At 45.5% G+C, this 20,399-nt stretch overlaps 1 protein-coding gene across 2 annotated transcripts in view; it reads right to left on the bottom strand.

Moving 5' to 3' along the window:
• Nucleotides 1-4,736: 4,736 nt before the first annotated feature.
• LOC120056147 (rho guanine nucleotide exchange factor 18-like) overlaps nt 4,737-20,399 on the bottom strand; it is a 35,319-nt gene continuing 19,656 nt past the window's right edge. For both annotated transcript variants that reach the window (XM_039004352.1, XM_039004353.1), the window contains exons 8-22: nt 19,258-19,512; nt 18,841-18,920; nt 18,550-18,728; nt 18,105-18,178; nt 17,762-17,947; nt 16,824-17,036; nt 16,089-16,168; nt 15,771-15,818; nt 14,891-15,073; nt 13,817-13,969; nt 11,173-11,295; nt 10,690-11,067; nt 8,726-8,927; nt 6,765-6,869; nt 4,737-5,591 (exon numbers count right to left, since the gene is read on the bottom strand). In XM_039004352.1, coding sequence (XP_038860280.1) covers nt 5,419-5,591; nt 6,765-6,869; nt 8,726-8,927; nt 10,690-11,067; nt 11,173-11,295; nt 13,817-13,969; nt 14,891-15,073; nt 15,771-15,818; nt 16,089-16,168; nt 16,824-17,036; nt 17,762-17,947; nt 18,105-18,178; nt 18,550-18,728; nt 18,841-18,920; nt 19,258-19,512 — 2,432 coding nt within the window. In that variant the 3' untranslated portion in view covers nt 4,737-5,418. The remainder of the gene's footprint in view (nt 5,592-6,764; nt 6,870-8,725; nt 8,928-10,689; nt 11,068-11,172; nt 11,296-13,816; nt 13,970-14,890; nt 15,074-15,770; nt 15,819-16,088; nt 16,169-16,823; nt 17,037-17,761; nt 17,948-18,104; nt 18,179-18,549; nt 18,729-18,840; nt 18,921-19,257; nt 19,513-20,399) is intronic.

Below are 20,399 nucleotides of genomic sequence, written 5' to 3'. Positions count from 1 at the left end.
AGGTGTTGTTACATGTGGTCTGCCACTGCGAGGACGATCAGTTGTCCGTCCTGTCTCCCTGTAGCTCTGTCTTAGGCGTCTCACAGTACGGAAATCTGCAGTCCTCATACCTCCTTGCAGCATGCCTAAGGCATGATCACACAGATGAGCAGGGACCCTGGGCATTTTTCTTTTGGTGTTTTTCAGAGGCAGTAGAAAAGCCTCTTTAGTATCCTAAGTTTTCATAACTGTGACCGTAATTGCCTACCGTCTGTAAGCTGTTAGTGTCTTAACAACCGTTTCACAGGTGCATGTTCATTAATTGTTCATGGTTCATTGAACAAGCATGGGAAACAGTGTTTAAACTGAAAAAGGGACGTTTCTTTTTTTGCTGAGTTTATAATCAATTGTCTCAATTCTCCAGTGACTTTTTAAAATTTTTACTCAACACATTTGCTAAATATTTGTGTGTGCATCCCAAATAGCACCCTATTCCCTTTATAGTGCACTACTTTTGGACCAGGGTCCATTTGGGACGCAACCAATGCTTAACTTGGGCAGGAGCTCTCTGGAACTGAATACCGGCACCTCAGATGTTTGTACTGTTTCAGTTCCTGCACCTCTGATAGAAAATTAACTTCCTGCACCTAAATATAAACAGTACCGGCACCTAATACTAAACAAAAAATATATAAAACGTAATATTTAAAGTGTTGGTCCCGTGTTTCATTAGTTGAAATAAAAGAAACCAGAAATATTTCATACACACCAAATGCTTAATTCTCAAAAAAGTTGTACACAAATTTGTTAACATCCCTGTTAGTGAGCATTTTTCCTTTGCCAAGATAATCCATCAATCCGACAGGTGTGGCATATCAAGAAGCTGATTAAACAGCATGATCATTACAGGTGCACCTTGTACTGGGGACAATAAAAGGCCAGTCAAAAATAAATTTGCACCAAAGAAAACAAGTGATAGACAGAAAAACTAATGAAATGTAAAACGGTGTGCAGATAGATGTAGGCTTATATGAAAACCACACCATGATATACAATACGTACAAAATAAAAAAGATTTGTTAAAACAGATAAAACCTAATTATAAATGTATAAAGAAATTGATCAGTAATCACGAAAAAATTTGCAGTTCTGACACAACGCAATGCCACAGATAAAGTTTTTAGGGAGTGTGCAATTGGCATGCTGACTGTAGGACTGTCCGGCAGAGCTATTGCCAGAGAAAGTTAATTTCTCTACCATAAGCCGCCTCCAACGTCATTTTTAGAGAATTTTGCAGTACGTCTACCAACCACAGACCACGTGTAACCACGCCAGCCCAGGACCTCCACATCCGGCTTCTTCACCTGCGGGATCGTCTAAGACCAGCCACCCAGACAGCTGATGAAACTGAGGAGTATGTCTGTCTGTAATAAAGCCCTTTTGTGGGGAGAATCTCATTCTGATTGGCTGGACCTGGCTCCCCAGTGGGTGGGCCTATGCCCTCCCAGGCCCACCCATGGCTGTGCCCCTATCCAGTCATGTGAAATCCATACATTAGGGCCAAATTAATTCATTTCAATTGACTGATTTCCTTATATGAACTATAACTCAGTAAAATCTTTGACATTGTTGCGTTTATATTTTTGTTCAGGATAATTTGAGAATACAATATAGCTCAGTATTTGCATTATTTATTTTATACTGTCTTTTTTGCTCATCTTCATCAAGGGATCCAATAATTCTGGACTCCACTGTATATTCCGTAGCTAAACAAAGTAGATGTTTGGTTTTTGTTGTTCCCGTTCATTTCATCACAGCCACGAGTTCATAAACACAGGAAGGACCTGGTCAGTACTGGAAATATAGGTGATGTTCCCCTGCATCAACCAATGGTTGCGTGCCACGTCATCGACTGTGCCGTCGGGCACCAGAGTGCTATAACATGCGGTTAGCTGATGTGTAAAATACCTATCAAGGCGTAAGATCTGGCATGTGTCAACAACGTATGAGTAGAGGAACACCCTTGTTTTAACAGTCTGCTAGAGGTCAAAGGTTAGAGATAAGAAGTCAAGAGTCTTAATGGAAGAAGCTGGTTGGTTAGGGAGAGTGCCCTGTCAGATTCATCTGCACACTATTTTGCAGCCAATGAGATGAGATATTCACCAGGGTTATTTGATGTCGTCACCAGGTGGTTTTTAAACATCTGAGGAGGAATACGCCAAAATAAAGAAACAAAGCATTTCATCCTCTACATGGCTTCATCATTGGCAACCTCAGAATTATAGTCACCATTCTTCTTCTGTTGCTAATATAAAACGTTCAGTTAGTGGTATATGACCTGGCAGTAGCTAGAGTTGTACCGCAGCTGAATATTAATGACCCTTTTTCATTCTGGCCCCGTCTCAAATAACACTCTCACAGCAGTCAGACTCTCTAGCCTTCTCCCCACAATGTGTGGCCCCGTCTCAAATAACACTCTCACAGCAGTCAGACTCTCTAGCCTTCTCCCCACAATGTGTGCCTGCCTTGCTGGTGAGATGAGAGACAAGGGAGGCTCTGCAGTGTGAATCATACGTTCTGAATGGAGAGTCTGTCTGACTGGGAGGAGACTTCATCAGCGCTAACGGGCAGGACCAAGCAACCAGGTAGTGACAGGGCATCAAGTCTCCACCGGCTCCCGGAGTGACTCTCCCAGTCAGACAGACTCTCCATTCAGAACGTATGATTCACACAGCACTGCAGAGCCTCCCTTGGCTCTCATCTCACCAGGAAGGCAGGCACACATTGTGGGGAGAAGGCTAGAGAGTCTGACTGCTGTGAGAGTGTTATTTGAGACGGGGCCACACATTGTGGGGAGAAGGCTAGAGAGTCTGACTGCTGTGAGAGTGTTATTTGAGACGGGGCCACACATTGTGGGGAGAAGGCTAGAGAGTCTGACTGCTGTCAGAGTGTTATTTGAGACGGGGCCACACATTGTGGGGAGAAGGCTAGAGAGTCTGACTGCTGTCAGAGTGTTATTTGAGACGGGCCACACATTGTGGGGAGAAGGCTAGAGAGTCTGACTGCTGTCAGAGTGTTATTTGAGACGGGGCCACACATTGTGGGGAGAAGGCTAGAGAGTCTGACTGCTGTCAGAGTGTTATTTGAGACGGGGCCACACATTGTGGGGAGAAGGCTAGAGAGTCTGACTGCTGTGAGGGTGTTATTTGAGACGGGGCCACACATTGTGGGGAGAAGGCTAGAAAGTCTGACTGCTGTGAGGGTGTTATTTGAGACGGGGCCACACATTGTGGGGAGAAGGCTAAGAGAGTCTGACTGCTGTGAGAGTGTTATTTGAGACGGGGCCACACATTGTGGGGAGAAGGCTAGAGAGTCTGACTGCTGTCAGAGTGTTATTTGAGACGGGGCCACACATTGTGGGGAGAAGGCTAGAGAGTCTGACTGCTGTGAGGGTGTTATTTGAGACGGGGCCACACATTGTGGGGAGAAGGCTAAGAGAGTCTGACTGCTGTGAGAGTGTTATTTGAGACAGGGCCAGAATGAAAAAGGGTCATTCATATTCAGCTGTACAACTCTAGCCACTGCCAGTTCATATACCACCAACTGAATGTTTTATATTAGCAACAGAAGAAGAATGGTGACTATAATTCTGAGGTTGCCAGTCAGAGGGGCGTGACCTCTGACCTCATCCAAGGGTTTTGAAGCGAGAGGATGTAAGGAATCAAGGAAATACAATTGAGATTCACCCATTGAGGGGCTGAACTGGAGGCAAAACATACATGACTAACTATTACAGGACAGGCTACTGTTTGTTCTATTCTGGTGGGGGACGACAGAACTGCTATGTCCTTGCTCTGCTTCACTGCTATTTCAGACTGGACATGGGACGGGAGGAAGTGAGTCATTCGGAGGTGACATTGAGGCCAGGGATTCAATCCGATTACGCCAATGCAGCTTTTAAAAAGGAAACTATTGGATTGAATCCCGGCCTGACTTGACTGAGCCCTCATTCTAGAAACAAACAGGTAAGGCTGATTACAGGCATCATAATTATTTTTTATTCCTTCCATCGGCTGTGGATGGGAACCACAACAGTTTACCAGGACATCAACATCACAGCAGAATGTCCAGACCATATATATATATATTTAAGCAATAAGGCCAGAGGAGGTGTGGTATATGGCCAATATACCACGACTAAGGGCTGTTCTTATGCACGACGCAACGCCGAGTACCTGGACACAGCCCTTAGCCGTGGTATATTGGCAATATACCACAAACCCCAGAGGTGCCTTATTGCTGTTATAAACTGGTTACCAACGTAATTAGAACAGTAAAAACAAATGTTTTGTCATATGTGTTCTAATTCTATTCCCAGACTGTGTTCACTGGAAACTGTAACAATGAGCAACATACTTCACAAATCCTTACAAACATCCTCCCAATAGAAAACAACTTTGTTCAAAAAGTTCCTTGGTTCGCAGAACATAACCTTTTGACAGTTACACGATGAGGAAAACCATCCGGCAAAAAAGATTTGCCTCTTGTTCAAAGTACACACATAAGAGAGTTCTAACATTTCACTCACACACACACAAGTTTTCCTGTCGTAAAACTAAACCTTGACTGACAACAATCCATGTTGATATGGTGTGGAGAAAGCTGTCTGCGTTCAACAGTCCACAAAATGTCATGAAACCCTCTCCTGTATACTTCATAAAAATCACAAAATGGCATAAACCACAGTAGAATTGGCATACTTTAGTACAGTAGTCATTATTATTCAGTGTTAAAATACACCATAATTCCCATACCATAAGGGCCCATTTCCCAAACACAGATTAAGACTGGTCTTGGACAAAAAACAACAACAAAAAAAAACGGAGAATCTCAATTGAGAATCTTTTTTAGTCCTGGACTACACTTAATCTTCGTCTGGTAAACTGGCCATAAGAGTTTTACACCTCACAGCTAAATGAACATTTACTTCCATACATTCTATGACATGAAGAAATACAATACGAGGAACAGGTCAATTTGGATTAAAAATAGTTTCTTATGCGCTCTGAGATAACGTGCTTGGCACCTGAGATCTGTAAACAATTAAAAGTAATAACCAGCTTCCTAACATGAATTTAAATCATCTTTAAAAAGGCTTAAAAAGAAAAAGACTTGAGTGCAGAGAGAGTTGAGACAAACACTCATCCGAACAATAGAAATGAATTTTGGAAATGTGGAAATTCAACAGGAACTTAATAAGTACCAGCAATTAGAAAGCCCAATCAGTAAAAAAAAAGATATATATAATCACATCTTTACTGTGAACAGAGCTTTGGCGGGCCAAATATAAATCACTCGTGGGCCGGTTTTAGCACATGGGCCGCCAGTTTCAGAGCCCTAGCTAAGGGTTTTGGTGTCGCCCTGTGTCGCACTGTGTCCTTACAGGTAGATAACGTGTTCCTTGGTTGGTTTGCTTGCTATGTCTTTGGGGAAGGGTGGAGGTTTGGGTGGAGGGATGTGGCTCTGGTTATTACTCCTCATGCTGCTGCTGGACGACAGGGTCTGGGAGGGCTTAGCGCTGGACAGGGGCTCTGGAGGACTGAAGAAACCATCTGAAGAGGCATAACAGCGTACGGTTAACTTAATTATTGTGTGTGTTAATTTAGTTCCTGAGACGTTAAAACAGTAAAAATCAGACAATATGTATCTGGAACTCCCACGGTTCTCGTCTTAGATGATTGGTAGTATCAGTGAGGGCTCTTACCTGATTGGTAGCATCAGTGAGGGCTCTTACCTGATTGGTATGCATCAGTGAGGGATTTTACCTGATTGGTAGTATCAGTGAGGGCTCTTACCTGATTGGTAGTATCAGTGAGGGCTCTTCCCTGATTGGTAGTATCAGTGAGGGCACTTCCTTGATTGGTAGTATCAGTGAGGGCTCTTACCTGATTGGTAGTATCAGTGAGGGCTCTTACCTGATTGGTAGTATCAGTGAGGGCTCTTACCTGATTGGTAGCATCAGTGAGGGCTCTTCCTTGATTGGTAGCATCAGTGAGGGCTCTTACTTGATTGGTAGTATCAGTGAGGGCTCTTACCTGATTGGTAGTATCAGTGAGGGCTCTTACCTGATTGGTAGTATCAGTGAGGGCTCTTACCTGATTGGTAGTATCAGTGAGGGCTCTTACCTGATTGGTAGCATCAGTGAGGGCTCTTACCTGATTGGTAGCATCAGTGAGGGCTCTTACCTGATTGGTAGCATCAGTGAGGGCTCTTACCTGATTGGTATGCATCAGTGAGGGCTCTTACCTGATTGGTAGTATCAGTGAGGGCTCTTACCTGATTGGTAGTATCAGTGAGGGCTCTTACCTGATTGGTAGTATCAGTGAGGGCTCTTACCTGATTGGTAGTATCAGTGAGGGCTCTTACCTGATTGGTAGTATCAGTGAGGGCTCTTACCTGATTGGTAGCATCAGTGAGGGCTCTTACCTGATTGGTAGCATCAGTGAGGGCTCTTACCTGATTGGTATGCATCAGTGAGGGCTCTTACCTGATTGGTAGTATCAGTGAGGGCTCTTACCTGATTGGTAGTATCAGTGAGGGCTCTTACCTGATTGGTAGTATCAGTGAGGGCTCTTACCTGATTGGTAGCATCAGTGAGGGCTCTTAAATGATTGGTAGCATCAGTGAGGGCTCTTACCTGATTGGTAGCATCAGTGAGGGCTCTTACCTGATTGGTAGCATCAGTAACGGGTTTTACCTGATGTAGTTTCTGTGAGGGCTCTTACCTAATTGGTAGTTTCTCTGTGGGCTCACAGTCTTCTTCCCTCTCAGACTCTGGCTCTCATTTCCTGTGACTCTGATCGGCACCACCTGAGACATTTCTATGGACGCTGCGGTAGGAAAGACAACATCAGAACTATGGAGATCAGTGGAGGATGCTGAGGGGGAGGACGGCTCATAATAATGTCTGGAACAGAGCAAATGGAATGGCATCAAATGCATAGAAACCATGTGTTTGATACCATTCCAGTGATTCCACTCCAGCCATTACCACGAGCCCATCCTCCCAATGTAGGTGCCACCAACCTCCGTGATGGAGATATACGCCACTCCTTTAACAGATCATAGAAAATATCAATATGGGGTAAATGTTATGATTTCCCCTAGCACAGTTGAGGTCAAGAGGAAAGAGTAGGACTTCACAACAAGTGCCTCAGTACATGACTAATAAACGGAAGGTTTGAGATTATAGGAGTGCCTTGTACAGTTCTGACCTGCGCCGTGTTCTGTTCTGTTCTGACCTGCGCCGTGTTCTATTCTGTTCTGACCTGCGCCGTGTTCTATTCTGTTCTGACCTGCGCCGTGTTCTATTCTGTTCTGACCTGCGCCGTGTTCTATTCTGTTCTGACCTGCGCCGTGCTCTGTTCTGTTCTGACCTGCGCAGTGTTCTGTTCTGTTCTGACCTGCGCCTTGTTCTATTCTGTTCTGACCTGCGCCGTGTTCTATTCTGTTCTGACCTGCGCCGTGTTCTATTCTGTTCTGACCTGCGCCGTGCTCTGTTCTGTTCTGACCTGCGCAGTGTTCTGTTCTGTTCTGACCTGCGCAGTGTTCTGTTCTGTTCTGACCTGCGCCGTGCTCTATTCTGTTCTGACCTGCGCAGTGTTCTGTTCTGTTCTGACCTGCGCCGTGTTCTGTTCTGACCTGCGCCGTGTTCTATTCTGTTCTGACCTGCGCCGTATTCTGTTCTGACCTGCGCAGTGTTCTGTTCTGTTCTGACCTGCGCCGTGTTCTGTTCTGACCTGCGCCGTGTTCTGTTCTGACCTGCGCAGTGTTCTGTTCTGTTCTGACCTGCGCCGTGTTCTGTTCTGACCTGCGCCGTGTTCTGTTCTGACCTGCGCCGTGTTCTGTTCTGTTCTGACCTGCGCCGTGTTCTGTTCTGTTCTGACCTGCGCAGTGTTCTATTCTGTTCTGACCTGCGCAGTGTTCTGTTCTGTTCTGACCTGCGCCGTGTTCTGTTCTGTTCTGACCTGCGCAGTGTTCTGACCTGCGCAGTGTTCTGTTCTGTTCTGACCTGCGCAGTGTTCTGTTCTGTTCTGACCTGCGCAGTGTTCTGTTCTGTTCTGACCTGCGCCGTGTTCTGTTCTGTTCTGACCTGCGCCGTGTTCTGTTCTGTTCTGACCTGCGCCGTGTTCTGTTCTGTTCTGACCTGCGCCGTGTTCTGTTCTGTTCTGACCTGCGCCGTGTTCTGTTCTGTTCTGACCTGCGCCGTGTTCTGTTCTGTTCTGACCTGCGCCGTGTTCTGTTCTGTTCTGACCTGCGCCGTGTTCTGTTCTGTTCTGACCTGCGCCGTGTTCTGTTCTGTTCTGACCTGCGCCGTGTTCTGTTCTGTTCTGACCTGCGCCGTGTTCTGTTCTGTTCTGACCTGCGCAGTGTTCTGTTCTGTTCTGACCTGCGCAGTGTTCTGTTCTGTTCTGACCTGCGCAGTGTTCTGTTCTGTTCTGACCTGCGCCGTGTTCTGTTCTGTTCTGACCTGCGCCGTGTTCTGTTCTGTTCTGACCTGCGCCGTGTTCTGTTCTGACCTGCGCCGTGTTCTGTTCTGTTCTGACCTGCGCCGTGTTCTGACCTGCGCCGTGTTCTGACCTGCGCCGTGTTCTGACCTGCGCCGTGTTCTGACCTGCGTTCTACTGACCTGCGTTCTACTGAGCCGTGTTCTACTGAGCCGTGTTCTACTGAGCCGTGTTCTGACCTGCGCTGTGATTTCGCTTGTGGTGGGACCTCTTCTTACTGCTCTTCTCCTTGACCTTGTTGCCAAAGACAGCCAGCTTGGTGGGTATCTGCTGTTGCACGGCCACTGGTTTGTGAACAACCTGGTTGGTTTTGCTGATCAGGTGGATGGGGAACTCCGGTTTAAGGGGCCCGGGGCCGATGCTCTCCCTGCGAGGGGGCACCTAAGATACGATAACGTAAAGTTATGAATATAACTGAATGAAACTACTGGAAAATGAGTTACAACACACAGCTATGGAGATCTAACTGTTGTACCGAGTGCACCGAATGGGAACATTACTGTCCATTTACATGGAAATTCAGCATGAAAAATACACAATATCAATACACTATTGAACAACACGTACAATAGAAAAACACTGGGAAGTGAGCACACATTCACGTAGTTGGTTAGGGTTGAAAAATACTGGTAACTTGACAAAGTACTATTTCCTGATTCCAGGAATCCTCTAACTGGGATTTCTAGAAAACCATGGTAGGTACAGTGCATTTGGAAAGTATTCAGACCCCTCAACTTTTTCCACATTTTTTTTACGTTACAGCCTTATTCTAAAATGGATTCAATCAATTTTTCCCCTCATCAATCTACACACAATACCCCATAATGACAAAGCAAAAACAGGTTTTTAGAAATTTGTGCAAATTTATAACAAATAAAAAACTGAAATACCCTATTTACATAAGTACCTTTGCTATGATACTCGAAATTGAGCTCAGGTGCATCTTGTTCCATTGATCATCCTTGAGATGTTTCTACAACTTGATTGGAGTCCACCTGTGGTAAATTCAATTGATTGGGCATGATTTAGAAAGGCACACACCTGTCTATATAAGGTCCCACAGTTGACGGTGCATGTCAGAGCAAAAACCAAGCCATGAGGTTGAGGGAATTGTTGAAGGTCCCCAAGAACACAGTGGCCTTCATCATTAAATGGAAGAAGTTTGGAACCACCAAGACTCTTCCTAGAGCTGGCCGCCCGGCCAAACGAAGCAATCAGGGGAGAAAGGCCCTGGTCCCGATAGTCACTCTGACAGAGCTCCAGAGTTCCTCTGCGGAGATGGGAGAACCTTCCAGAAGGAAAACCTGTGTTTGTGCAGCACTCCACCAATTAGGCCTTTATGGTAGAGTGGCCAGACGGAAGCCACTCCTCAGTAAAAGGCACATGACAGCCCACAGCCCACCTAAAGGATTCTCATACAATGGGAAACAAGATTCTCTGGTCTGATGAAACCAAGATTGAACTTTAGGAGGAAACCTGGCACCAACCCTACGGTGAAGCATGGTGGTGACCGCATCATGCTGTGGGGATGTTTTTCAGCAGCAGGGACTGGGAGACTAGTCAGGATCAAGGGAAAGCTGAACAGAGCAATGTACAGAGATCCTTGATGAAAACCTGCTCCAGAGCATTCAGGACCTCTGACTGGGACGAAGTTTCACCTTTTAACAGGACAACGACCCTAAGTACACAGCCAAGACAACGCAAGAGTGGGTTCGGGACAAGTCTGAATGTCCTTGAGTGGCCCAGCAAGAGCCCGGACTTGAACCCGATCAAACATCTCTGGAGAGACCTGAAAATATCTGTGTAGCGACGCTCGCCATCCAACCTGACAGAGCTTGAGAGAATCTGCAGAGAAGAATGGGTGAAACTCCGCAAATACAGGTGTGCCAATAAAGTACTGAGTATAGGGTCTCAACACTTTTGTAAATGTGATATTTCAGTTGAATTTTTTATAAAATTTGCTCAAATTTCTAAAAACCTATTTTTGCTTTGTCATTATGGGGTAATGTGTGTAGATTGATGAGAGAAAAAACGATGTATTCAATTTTAGAATAAGGCTGTAACGTTAAAACAAATGTGTAAGAAGTCAAGGGGTCTGAATACTTTCTGAAGGCACTGTCCTATTACGTCCTATGTGGCTCACCTCCGGGGGCTGCTCCAGGAAAATGTTGGTGGCTACAGAGAGGCTGTGGGGAACGAGGACCTTGGGGATCTGGATCACCTCTCTTCCCTTCATCCAATCAGCCGTCAGGTTCCCTCGGAAGGACTGGGAGAGGGGAGGATCCCCTCGGAAGGACTGGGAGAGGGGAAGATCCCCTCGGAAGGACTGGGAGAGGGGAGGATCCCCTCGGAAGGACTGGGAGAGGGGAGGATCCCCTCGGAAGGACTGGGAGAGGGGAGGATCCCCTCGGAAGGACTGGGAGAGGGGAGGATCCCCTCGGAAGGACTGGGAGAGGGGAGGATCCCCTCGGAAGGACTGGGAGAGGGGAGGATCCCCTCGGAAGGACTGGGAGAGGGGAGCCTGAGGAGAAGAATAGAATGTCCGGATGATGTAAACATCAATACATCAACAACAGCTCCTCACACTATTGGTCCTCAGTTCTTAACGACCACACCACATCCCCACCTGCTGAGCTGTGAAGTTAAAACTCCCAGGGTTGGTCTTGTTCTGCTTCAACTTCATCTGTGTATTGAGGTGTTCCTTCTGTTTTTCCACCGTCCTCATTGACTCCCTCAGCCTCTCCAGATCCTGTTGGTACGTTACATGACAAAGGGAAATTAATTTAAATAAACACATTTTGTCACATACACCGGATAGGTGCAGTGAAATGTGTTGTTTTACAGGGTCAGCCATAGTAGTACGGAGCCCCTGAAGCAAATTAGGGATAAGTGCCTTGCTCAAGGGCACTGACAGATTTTTCACCATGTCGACTCGAGTATTCGAACCAGCAACCTTTCGATTACTGGTCCACTGCTCTGACTGCTAGGCTACCTGCCACTGTCAGCAACATACCACCCTACATCTGACTACTGGCTTGCCTCTGAAGCTAAGCAGGGTTGGTCCTGGTCAGTCCCTGGATGGGAGACCAGATGCTGCTGGAAGTGGTGTTGGAGGGCAGGTAGGGGTCACTCTTCCCTCTGGTCTTCTTATAGTCTACTATCCATACATTTTGTCAGTCACCGTGCACTCCTTATAAATATCTCAGTCTTAATGAAGAGCTTGGTGTGTTCAGTTAAAACCAGATCTGGAATTGAGGGGTTATGTGAGGGTACAGTATGTGAGGGTACAGTACGTGAGGGTATTGTGGCTGTTGTTAAAGGAAATGACTGAAAGCATAGGCCTACCCCTTTGTTAGCCTAAGATGTATTTTTTAGAGACCTGATTATATAACAACGCTTTAGTCCACAATTTTCCAGAGCGGCGCAGCGGTCTAAGACCCTGGTTCCATTCCAGGCTGTATCGCAGCGGTCTAAGACCCTGGTTCCATTCCAGGCTGTATCGCAGCGGTCTAAGACCCTGGTTCCATTCCAGGCTGTATCACAGCGGTCTAAGACCCTGGTTCCATTCCAGGCTGTATCACAACGGTCTAAGACACTACAGACACCCTGGTTCCATTCCATCTCAGTGCTAGAGGCGTCACTACAGATACCCTGGTTTGAATCTAGCCTGTATCACAACCGGCCGTGATTGGGAGTCCCAAAGGGCGGCGCACAATTGGCCCAGAGTCGTCCGGGTTTGGCCGGTGTAGGCCGTCATTGTAAATAAGAATTTGTTCTTAACTGACTTGCCTAGTTAAATAAAGGTAAAATATATATTTTTTCAAATGCTTCACGCTAGAAACAAGCTGGGGAATGCTGGGGAAAGACGTGACTCCGATGCATTATGGGATATCTTTGGTTTGTCTCTATCACATTCAGAGTCTGCGCTACAACCTTCTGTAGCTGAGGAGACAAAACATGTACTTTGCTTTGGGAAGTAATGTGTGATTCTGTCAATATCAATTGACATTCAATATTTCAACACGCTATTAAACAACATATTAACTCTAAATCAGTCAGGAGCAAGCCAGCTAGCCTAAGAAGGAACAAACAAATGTATTATTTAGGCTATATTATTATTATTATTATTATTTCAAGGCCATTTAAGAAATCCATTGTGAAGCATTTGAGACACGCTAGAAGCTAGCAGGAGCGCTCAGCATTTCAACAACATGCCAATACATTTATTTATATGATGAAATACTACATTTAAAAATACTTTGAATTAAATAATAATTAAATGAAAAATGTCTTATTAGGCTATACAGTCAGTCATTCTACAGTGCCTTTTGAATTTGTTTGGCCAGTCTCTGGTTTGAGGATCATGTGGTGAGCTATGCATGCCTAGTTGGATAAATTTAGCCTAGCAGAGGCTCTTATATTTCCGTGCCCTAATCACAGCCAACACAAATCTATTTTGTAACAACAGTATCATGAAACGAATTAGAAAATGATAGTTTTGCATATGAAAAAAGGTTACAAGTGTATATTGGCCTACCTGATGATATGCGGCTGCTGTGTTAAAACAATTAATGTATTTTTCTGAAATTCATTGCTGATCAGATACTTCAGTCGTAACTGGTTCCGTTCCGATATATTTTTACACTTGACAACTTTATCACTGTTAGACTATCCTCTGTTTTTTAAACACTAGCCTGTATAGAAATCAAACCTATCTAGCACTGCAGCATGCGCGCATTCGTTGTCACGCTCTGTTGTGGTATTAAAATAGATTCTGCTCGTTGTCACGCTCTGTTGTGGTATTAAAATAGATTCTGCTCGTCTCCAGTCACGTAGAAATGACATAGAATTGCATGAAATGCATTTATAAAAAAGGCAAATTTTTCTTGGCCTGCAAATATGACAGATGAATTTAGTGCTTTTATTACAATGGATATCTCTTCACCCCTACTCTTGTCCGCGGTAGTCTGTGAATTGACAACCTTCTGGCTACTTTGCCATGTAACGCTTACAAAACGAAGAACAGTTTCTAAAACTGAATATCTAAGACTCTGGTCTGTCCTAGGAGTGAGGGTAAATGGTTGGCATGTTCTCTGCTATCCATTTGATGTTTTAATTATTATTTTGGGTATAGGGGAGGATCACTTTTTCAAGCGATCAGGCAGGGTAAAAATATATTTTCACTGAAGGGAGGGGCCATTCATTTTCATTTCAGATAGGTCAGATTTTCTCCTGTAAATTATTATATTGTAAGAAAACGAAGCAGCAACCTGTTGGTACGTCACTCTCTGTCTCTCCAGCTCCTCTCGCTCCGCCTCTAGTTTCTCCTCCAGTCTCCCACACTCCTCCTCTCTCCGTCTTAACTCCGCCTCTAGGACCTCCGCCTGCAGCCGGTGACGCTCCCGCTCCTTCTCCCAGCGAGCCTGGGGATAGAGATGGATGAAAGATGAGATGGAGAGAGAGAGAGAGAGAGAGAGAGATGAGATGGAGAGAGAGAGAGAGAGAGAGATGAGATGGAGAGAGAGAGAGAGAGAGAGATGAGATGGAGAGAGAGAGAGAGAGAGAGATGAGATGGAGAGAGAGAGAGATGAGATGGAGAGAGAGAGAGATGAGATGGAGAGAGAGAGAGATGAGATGGAGAGAGAGAGAGATGAGATGGAGAGAGAGAGAGATGAGATGGAGAGAGAGAGAGATGAGATGGAGAGAGAGAGAGATGAGATGGAGAGAGAGAGAGATGAGATGGAGAGAGAGAGAGATGAGATGGAGAGAGAGAGAGATGAGATGGAGAGAGAGAGAGATGAGATGGAGAGAGAGAGAGATGAGATGGAGAGAGAGAGAGATGAGATGGAGAGAGAGAGAGATGAGATGGAGAGAGAGAGAGATGAGATGGAGAGAGAGAGAGATGAGAGGGAGAGAGAGAGATGAGATGGAGAGAGAGAGATGAGATGGAGAGAGAGAAATGAGATGGAGAGAGAGAAATGAGATGGAGAGAGAGAAATGAGATGGAGAGAGAGAAATGAGATGGAGAGAGAGATATGAGATAGAGAGAGAGATATGAGATGGAGAGAGAGATATGAGATGGAGAGAGATATGTACTCTTCCAGATACATGAGATGTGAATACCCCTGATGTAGTGGATCTAACTCTTAACTTAAGAGGTCCTGCTGGTTTTCTGTTCTACCAGATAATGAATTGCACCCACATGGTGTCCTAGGGCTAAATCAGTCCCTGATTAGAGGGGAACAATGAAAAAAGAAAAGAAAAGAAAAAACTGACTTCGAGGTCCAGAGTTGAATTTGAATTTCCCTACCTCCGTTTCCCTAACACAATAAACTGTATTGTACCTGGTTTTGGCGGTGCTGTGTCTGCAGCTTGTGGAAGTTGGCCACCTCTTCTCTCTGTTTCTCCAGGTTACGTTGTTTCTCCTGCTCCAGGAGCATGTTGCCTCGGTTGCGACCCGGACGCTCACGCTCCAAAAGAGAGGCACGCTGGAGCTCAATGTGGCTGTCCTGCTGGGAGACGATGGCCTACGGAGAGGGACAGTGGACATACTTAACACCAGGAGGCAGAGGGCATATGATGCAAAACTCATCATACTGGCTGTATTTCTTCCTGCTTGAATGTGAATAGCTCAGATACACATGAAAACATGAAATGACCCTGGGAATCGATAGAACATAGCTCAGAGATGCACAAATATGAAGTAACATTCAAAATGGTTAAATCTTTCCTTTAACACCAGCAAGGGGCAGGAAACAAACTTAACACCAGTGATGGACAGGGTACAAACTTCAGACTAGGGAGTGGCAGGGGACACACTTAAAACTGAATCTAATGGTAAGATAAGACAGGACGAACCTACAACTGTGTCTGTAGCATGTAAAGAATATATACACTGAGTATACCAAACATTTGAAACACCTTCCTAATATTGAGTTGCGCCATGCAGCTACCGGTACTTCCATACCCTGTTCAAAGACACTAATATTTTGTGTTGCACATTCACCCTCTGAATGGCACACATACATAATCCATGTCAACATTTTCTCAAGGCTTAAAAATCCTTCTTTAACCCGTCTCCTCCCCTTCATCCACACCGATTTGAACTGTATTTAACAAGTGACATCAATAAGGGATCATAGCTTTCACCAGGATTCACCTGGTCAGTCTGTCATGGAAAGAGCAGGTGTTCTTAATGTTTTGTCCACTCAGTGTATGTCTTACCTGCAGACCGTAGAGCCTATGTGAGAGAGTCAGCACGGTGTAAAAGAACTGGGGAGATAGAGAAATAAGGTTGAGACAAGAAAAACTATTAACTTCAGATATTCAGGAGACTAAACATCAAGATATTGTATGTTCAGATTGAGAGTAATCTTGGCTTCAGGGAAGGATGGATTTGGGAGAACTACAGTATGATTCTGGTGCCTCAGCAGCTTGTAAACCATGAACCAGACAAACTAAACACTAGTCCACACCTCCCTTCCTCTCTGAGGAGAAAACGAGAGCACACTTGCGAGGAGATTGGAATAGCCAGTCACTCACCGACAGTTCCAGGCTCTCCGATTGGTCGAGGTCCTGTAGCTGGGGGTCAGAGTTTGAACGTTGGGGTCGTCCCTCTACATCTGGAAAACATTATGTTAAACTGTGTTCAAAAGATAACACTGGATTTGTGAGATATGAGGAACGATAGGACCAGATATGGACATAACAGTCCATCTGTATGGGTATAATAGTCCATCTGTATGAGCGACAGACCGACTGAGCGACAGACCGACTGAGCGACAGACCGACTGAGCGACAGACTTACTCTTGATAGACCACTGCACCACTCGGGAGGCCCAAGACACTGCATCGCAGTGCTAGCTGTGTCACGAGAGATTCTGGGTTCGAGTTTAGGCTCTGTCGCAGCCGGCCGCGACCGGGAGACCCATGGGGCGGCACACAATCGGCCCAGCATCGGCAGGGACGTCCTTGTCCCATCGCGCACTTGCGACTCCTGTGGTGGGACGGGCGCAGTGCACGCTGACACGGTCGCCGGGTGTATGGCGTTTCCTCCGACACATTGGTGTGGCTGACTTCCGGGTTAAGTGGGTATTGTGTCAAGAAGCAGTGCGGCTGGTTGGGTTGTGTTTCGGAGGACGCACGGCTCTTGACCTTCGCCTCTCCCGAGTCCGTACGGGAGTTGCAGCGATGGGACAAGACTGTAACTACCAATTGGATACCACGAAATTGGGGAGAAAAATGGGTTAATAATTTTTTTATAAATAAAAGACTTACTCTTGATGGGGGTGGGACGGTAGCAGTCGTAACCTCCAAAGGTCTCCGCTCTCCTCAGCACCGACAGGTTCCCCAGCCGCCCAAGGCCGAGCCCCCCTAGACAAAGCCGTACCACTTCTGGCCTCAAACTGAACCTCCCTGGTCCCAGGCTGTCCTCTGGATGGGGATCTCGCACAGTCACACCGGACAGGAGAAGGTTCTGCAGATTCTCCACTGAGAGAAGAAGAAGAAGAACCTAAAATCTGATTATCTGGCAGACAAGCTGACATTGGATTCTCATGGTGGGTCAACATTTAGAACAAATTTACTAAAGACGATGGTGACGTGAACTATTATCAGATCAGATCTGCCAGGAGTACCAAGGTCAGGGGGTAAACAGAGGGGATGGGGGAGATACTACAATATTGCTTTAACCTATCAAATTTAACCTATCAAACTATGTCTCAAACCCTCTCAGATCTCCACAATTGCTTAGGTCAGTGGTTCCCAAACTGTGGGGCGCTCCCCCTAAGGGAAGACCTTAGAAAGCTATTTATAACGTGTCAGAAATGTCCAGATCAACTAGCCCATGTCAGCTAACGGCTTTTAGCCAGTCCATTTTGTTATAATGTTTCAATCACTTAAATATCACATGAATACACATTAGACAAAATGTGTAGAATTGCAAGGAAATTAGCTTAAAAACTGCATAGTGTTCTCTACCCCATGACAAAATGTGTCGAATTGCTGAAAATCTTTAAAACCTGCAAAATTCTCTCTCCACCAACAATAGGGGTGTGAACAGTTTGAGTCATGAACAGTGCTTGTGCCCATAGAAATAGACATGGGGGGGGGGGCGCAAGATGTTCCCCAATGCTGGAAGGAGGGCCTGAGTGAAAAGTTTTGGGCACCCCTGGCTTAGGGCATGGTCTAGGAGTGGATTTGTGCTTCCTTCCTACCCTCAGTGATGGCCCCCTTGAGCAGTGTCTCCCCCTGCTGGAGGTCTGAGGCGTCACCGTGGAGCAGCAGACATGAGTGGGCAGCTAGATCCTCTATCCCTGTTACAGCCTCCGCCATGTCAGCAAACATCTGCAGCTTCTCTGTCAGGCTCTGCATGATCTGGGAATCCTTCACATACAGACGCTCTGCAAACACACAGATGCTATGGTAAAAAACAAACAAACACACAAGACGCTCTGGAAACACATTCCGTAAGGCCTGACAATGGGAATTGAAGACATTTGGACAGCTGTTATTGAGGACATTTTGAAGCTCTCTGGTAGAGCTGGTAGAGTCTCTTACCTTGGAAGTCTCTGAGCCTGGCTAGCCTGGCCTCCTCCTGCTCATTGCTCAGCTGCTCCTCCATTACTGGACAACTGGAACACAAAGAGAGTCAAACACACTGGGGTTACTATACGCCCTAAGAACTGACCCATACGCTGATTACAAATCAGTTGAAAGTGTAGAAAGTAAAATAACTTGTCATTCCTACCTATGTCATTCCTACCTGTGTCATTCCTACCTGTGTCATTCCTACCTGTGTCATTCCTACCTGTGTCATTCCTACCTGTGTCATTCCTACCTGTGTCATTCCTACCTGTGTCATTCCTACCTGTGTCATTCCTACCTGTGTCATTCCTACCTGTGTCATTCCTACCTGTGTCATTCCTACCTGTGTCATTCCTACCTATGTGATTCCTACCTATGTCATTCCTACCTGTGTGATTCCTACCTGTGCGATTCCTACCTGTTGACAGCGTCTCGTATAAGGCTCATCCAGGCGTTGCAGTCCTCTCTGGAGGATGTGTGTATCTCGTACATCTCTGGCATGCTGGACGAAGCACTGATCAGGAACATAGCCTTGTCCTCATGGGCCATCTCCCTGACGATCAGCATCTGGAGGGAGATCACCGACGTCTTGTTGTCCTGAAAAAGGAGAGGAGGACGAGGAGGAGAAGGAGATAGACGATTAAAATGGGTTTAAAATTAAAATGAGTAGCTGGACACAGATTCTCTTATATTGAGAAAATTCCCTCACCACATTAGCAAATATGAGTTTCTGGTCCTTTTCCTTTTGTAAGAGCAGCAGGACATCTGACAACAGAACAGCATGGATGTCTGAAGACATGGGATAGAAACAGACAAACACTCAAATCAACAAATACACCATCCTCACAGATCATCACAGCATTCCTAATAGATAAGTATGACTACGATCAGGAGTTCTGACTGTGTGACCTGACCAGAAGGAATTATGGGTTCTAGATATAGACTATAACAGGGCCTGATAGGTCACATGAGGTCTTGGGTGTCCAGAATGAGAATCACTGATTACTAGAAGAAACAATCGCCAATTTTCCGAAAAACTGCAGTAAAAACCAAGCTTTTACACCGCAAAGATCCCCCCCCCAAAAAATGGCAAGATCCCAGAAGGGCCGATTAGAGAGGTCACCACCTTTGAGCCGTCCGTTTGCCACCCGACAGTTGACCGTCCCCTCGTGGAGCAGGGTTCTGAAGCCCTCAGCCAGATCCTCTCTGGTGAATTCCCTGCCGTCCTTCCACCGGCCATGGGAACGAGGCTCCAGCCTGCTGCCTATGTCTCTCAGCCTGGAGGCCCTCTCATAGTCATGGACCTGGGAGTCCACAGCAGAGATGGTCTCTTTGATCAGAACCAGGGCCTGGGCCAGGGCACCGTGCTCCTCACTGTCGGCTGGTGGGAGGAGGAGGAGGACACACAGAGAGAGAAGTCAGACGACCAAAATGGAACTTGTGGAACTTCTTTAATGGAAAACAATTCCAGTAAGTACACGTTCTACTCAACAGGCATAAAACATTATCTATACCTCTATTGTCTTTAATCAAGAACATATACATTTGACATAAGAGATTGTCTGACCACCACGCGTACTACTGCCAACTTAAAATCTTAGAATCTACTAAAAGAGCCACAAGATGACATTTCAACATCGCATTTCTACAAAGTCCTACATTCTGTGACGCATTTGAAATGGAACTGAATGAATTCATAATGATCAATAAAAATTCACTCGATAACCCCTGGATTTTATGGGATGCCACCAAAAGGTTTTATTTAAAATAATGCAACTGCATTTGCATCTGGGTTAAATTAATCACAATTAAAGTAGATCACAATGAAAGTAGATATCAGAATTGGACATGTTATTTACTGCATTAGAGCATTCTGAAACAAATACTTTTTTCAGACCAGATAGCTATTACTCTTTCCAAAGTCAAGACAGAACTTACATTTATTGAGAAAACAGAGAACAGAATTTGCCATTCCCATTGAGTTAGACTCAACCATTACTTTCATAGTAATCGTCCTAGTCGTTTACTGGCCGAAGCAGTAATGATCAATTAGCTGATATAACAACTATTGAATCTGAAACAGAGGAATTACTATCAAACCCCAAATTAATCAAAGTTTATCTTGCTTCTATAAAGAACTGTTCACCTCTGATTGTAAATCCACACCAAGCCAGACTTTCTAACATAATAAAGAACTTCTCTCAACAGAAGACACCTCGCGTTGGATAGATGAATAAAGGCAAATCACCTGGATGGGTTAGTATTCCT

Source organism: Salvelinus namaycush, chromosome 11 (genome assembly GCF_016432855.1).
Source record: "Salvelinus namaycush isolate Seneca chromosome 11, SaNama_1.0, whole genome shotgun sequence".
Lineage (NCBI taxonomy): Eukaryota > Metazoa > Chordata > Actinopteri > Salmoniformes > Salmonidae > Salvelinus > Salvelinus namaycush.
The sequence above is the reverse complement of the archived record's forward strand: the minus strand, read 5'-3'. Positions and strand labels throughout refer to the sequence as shown.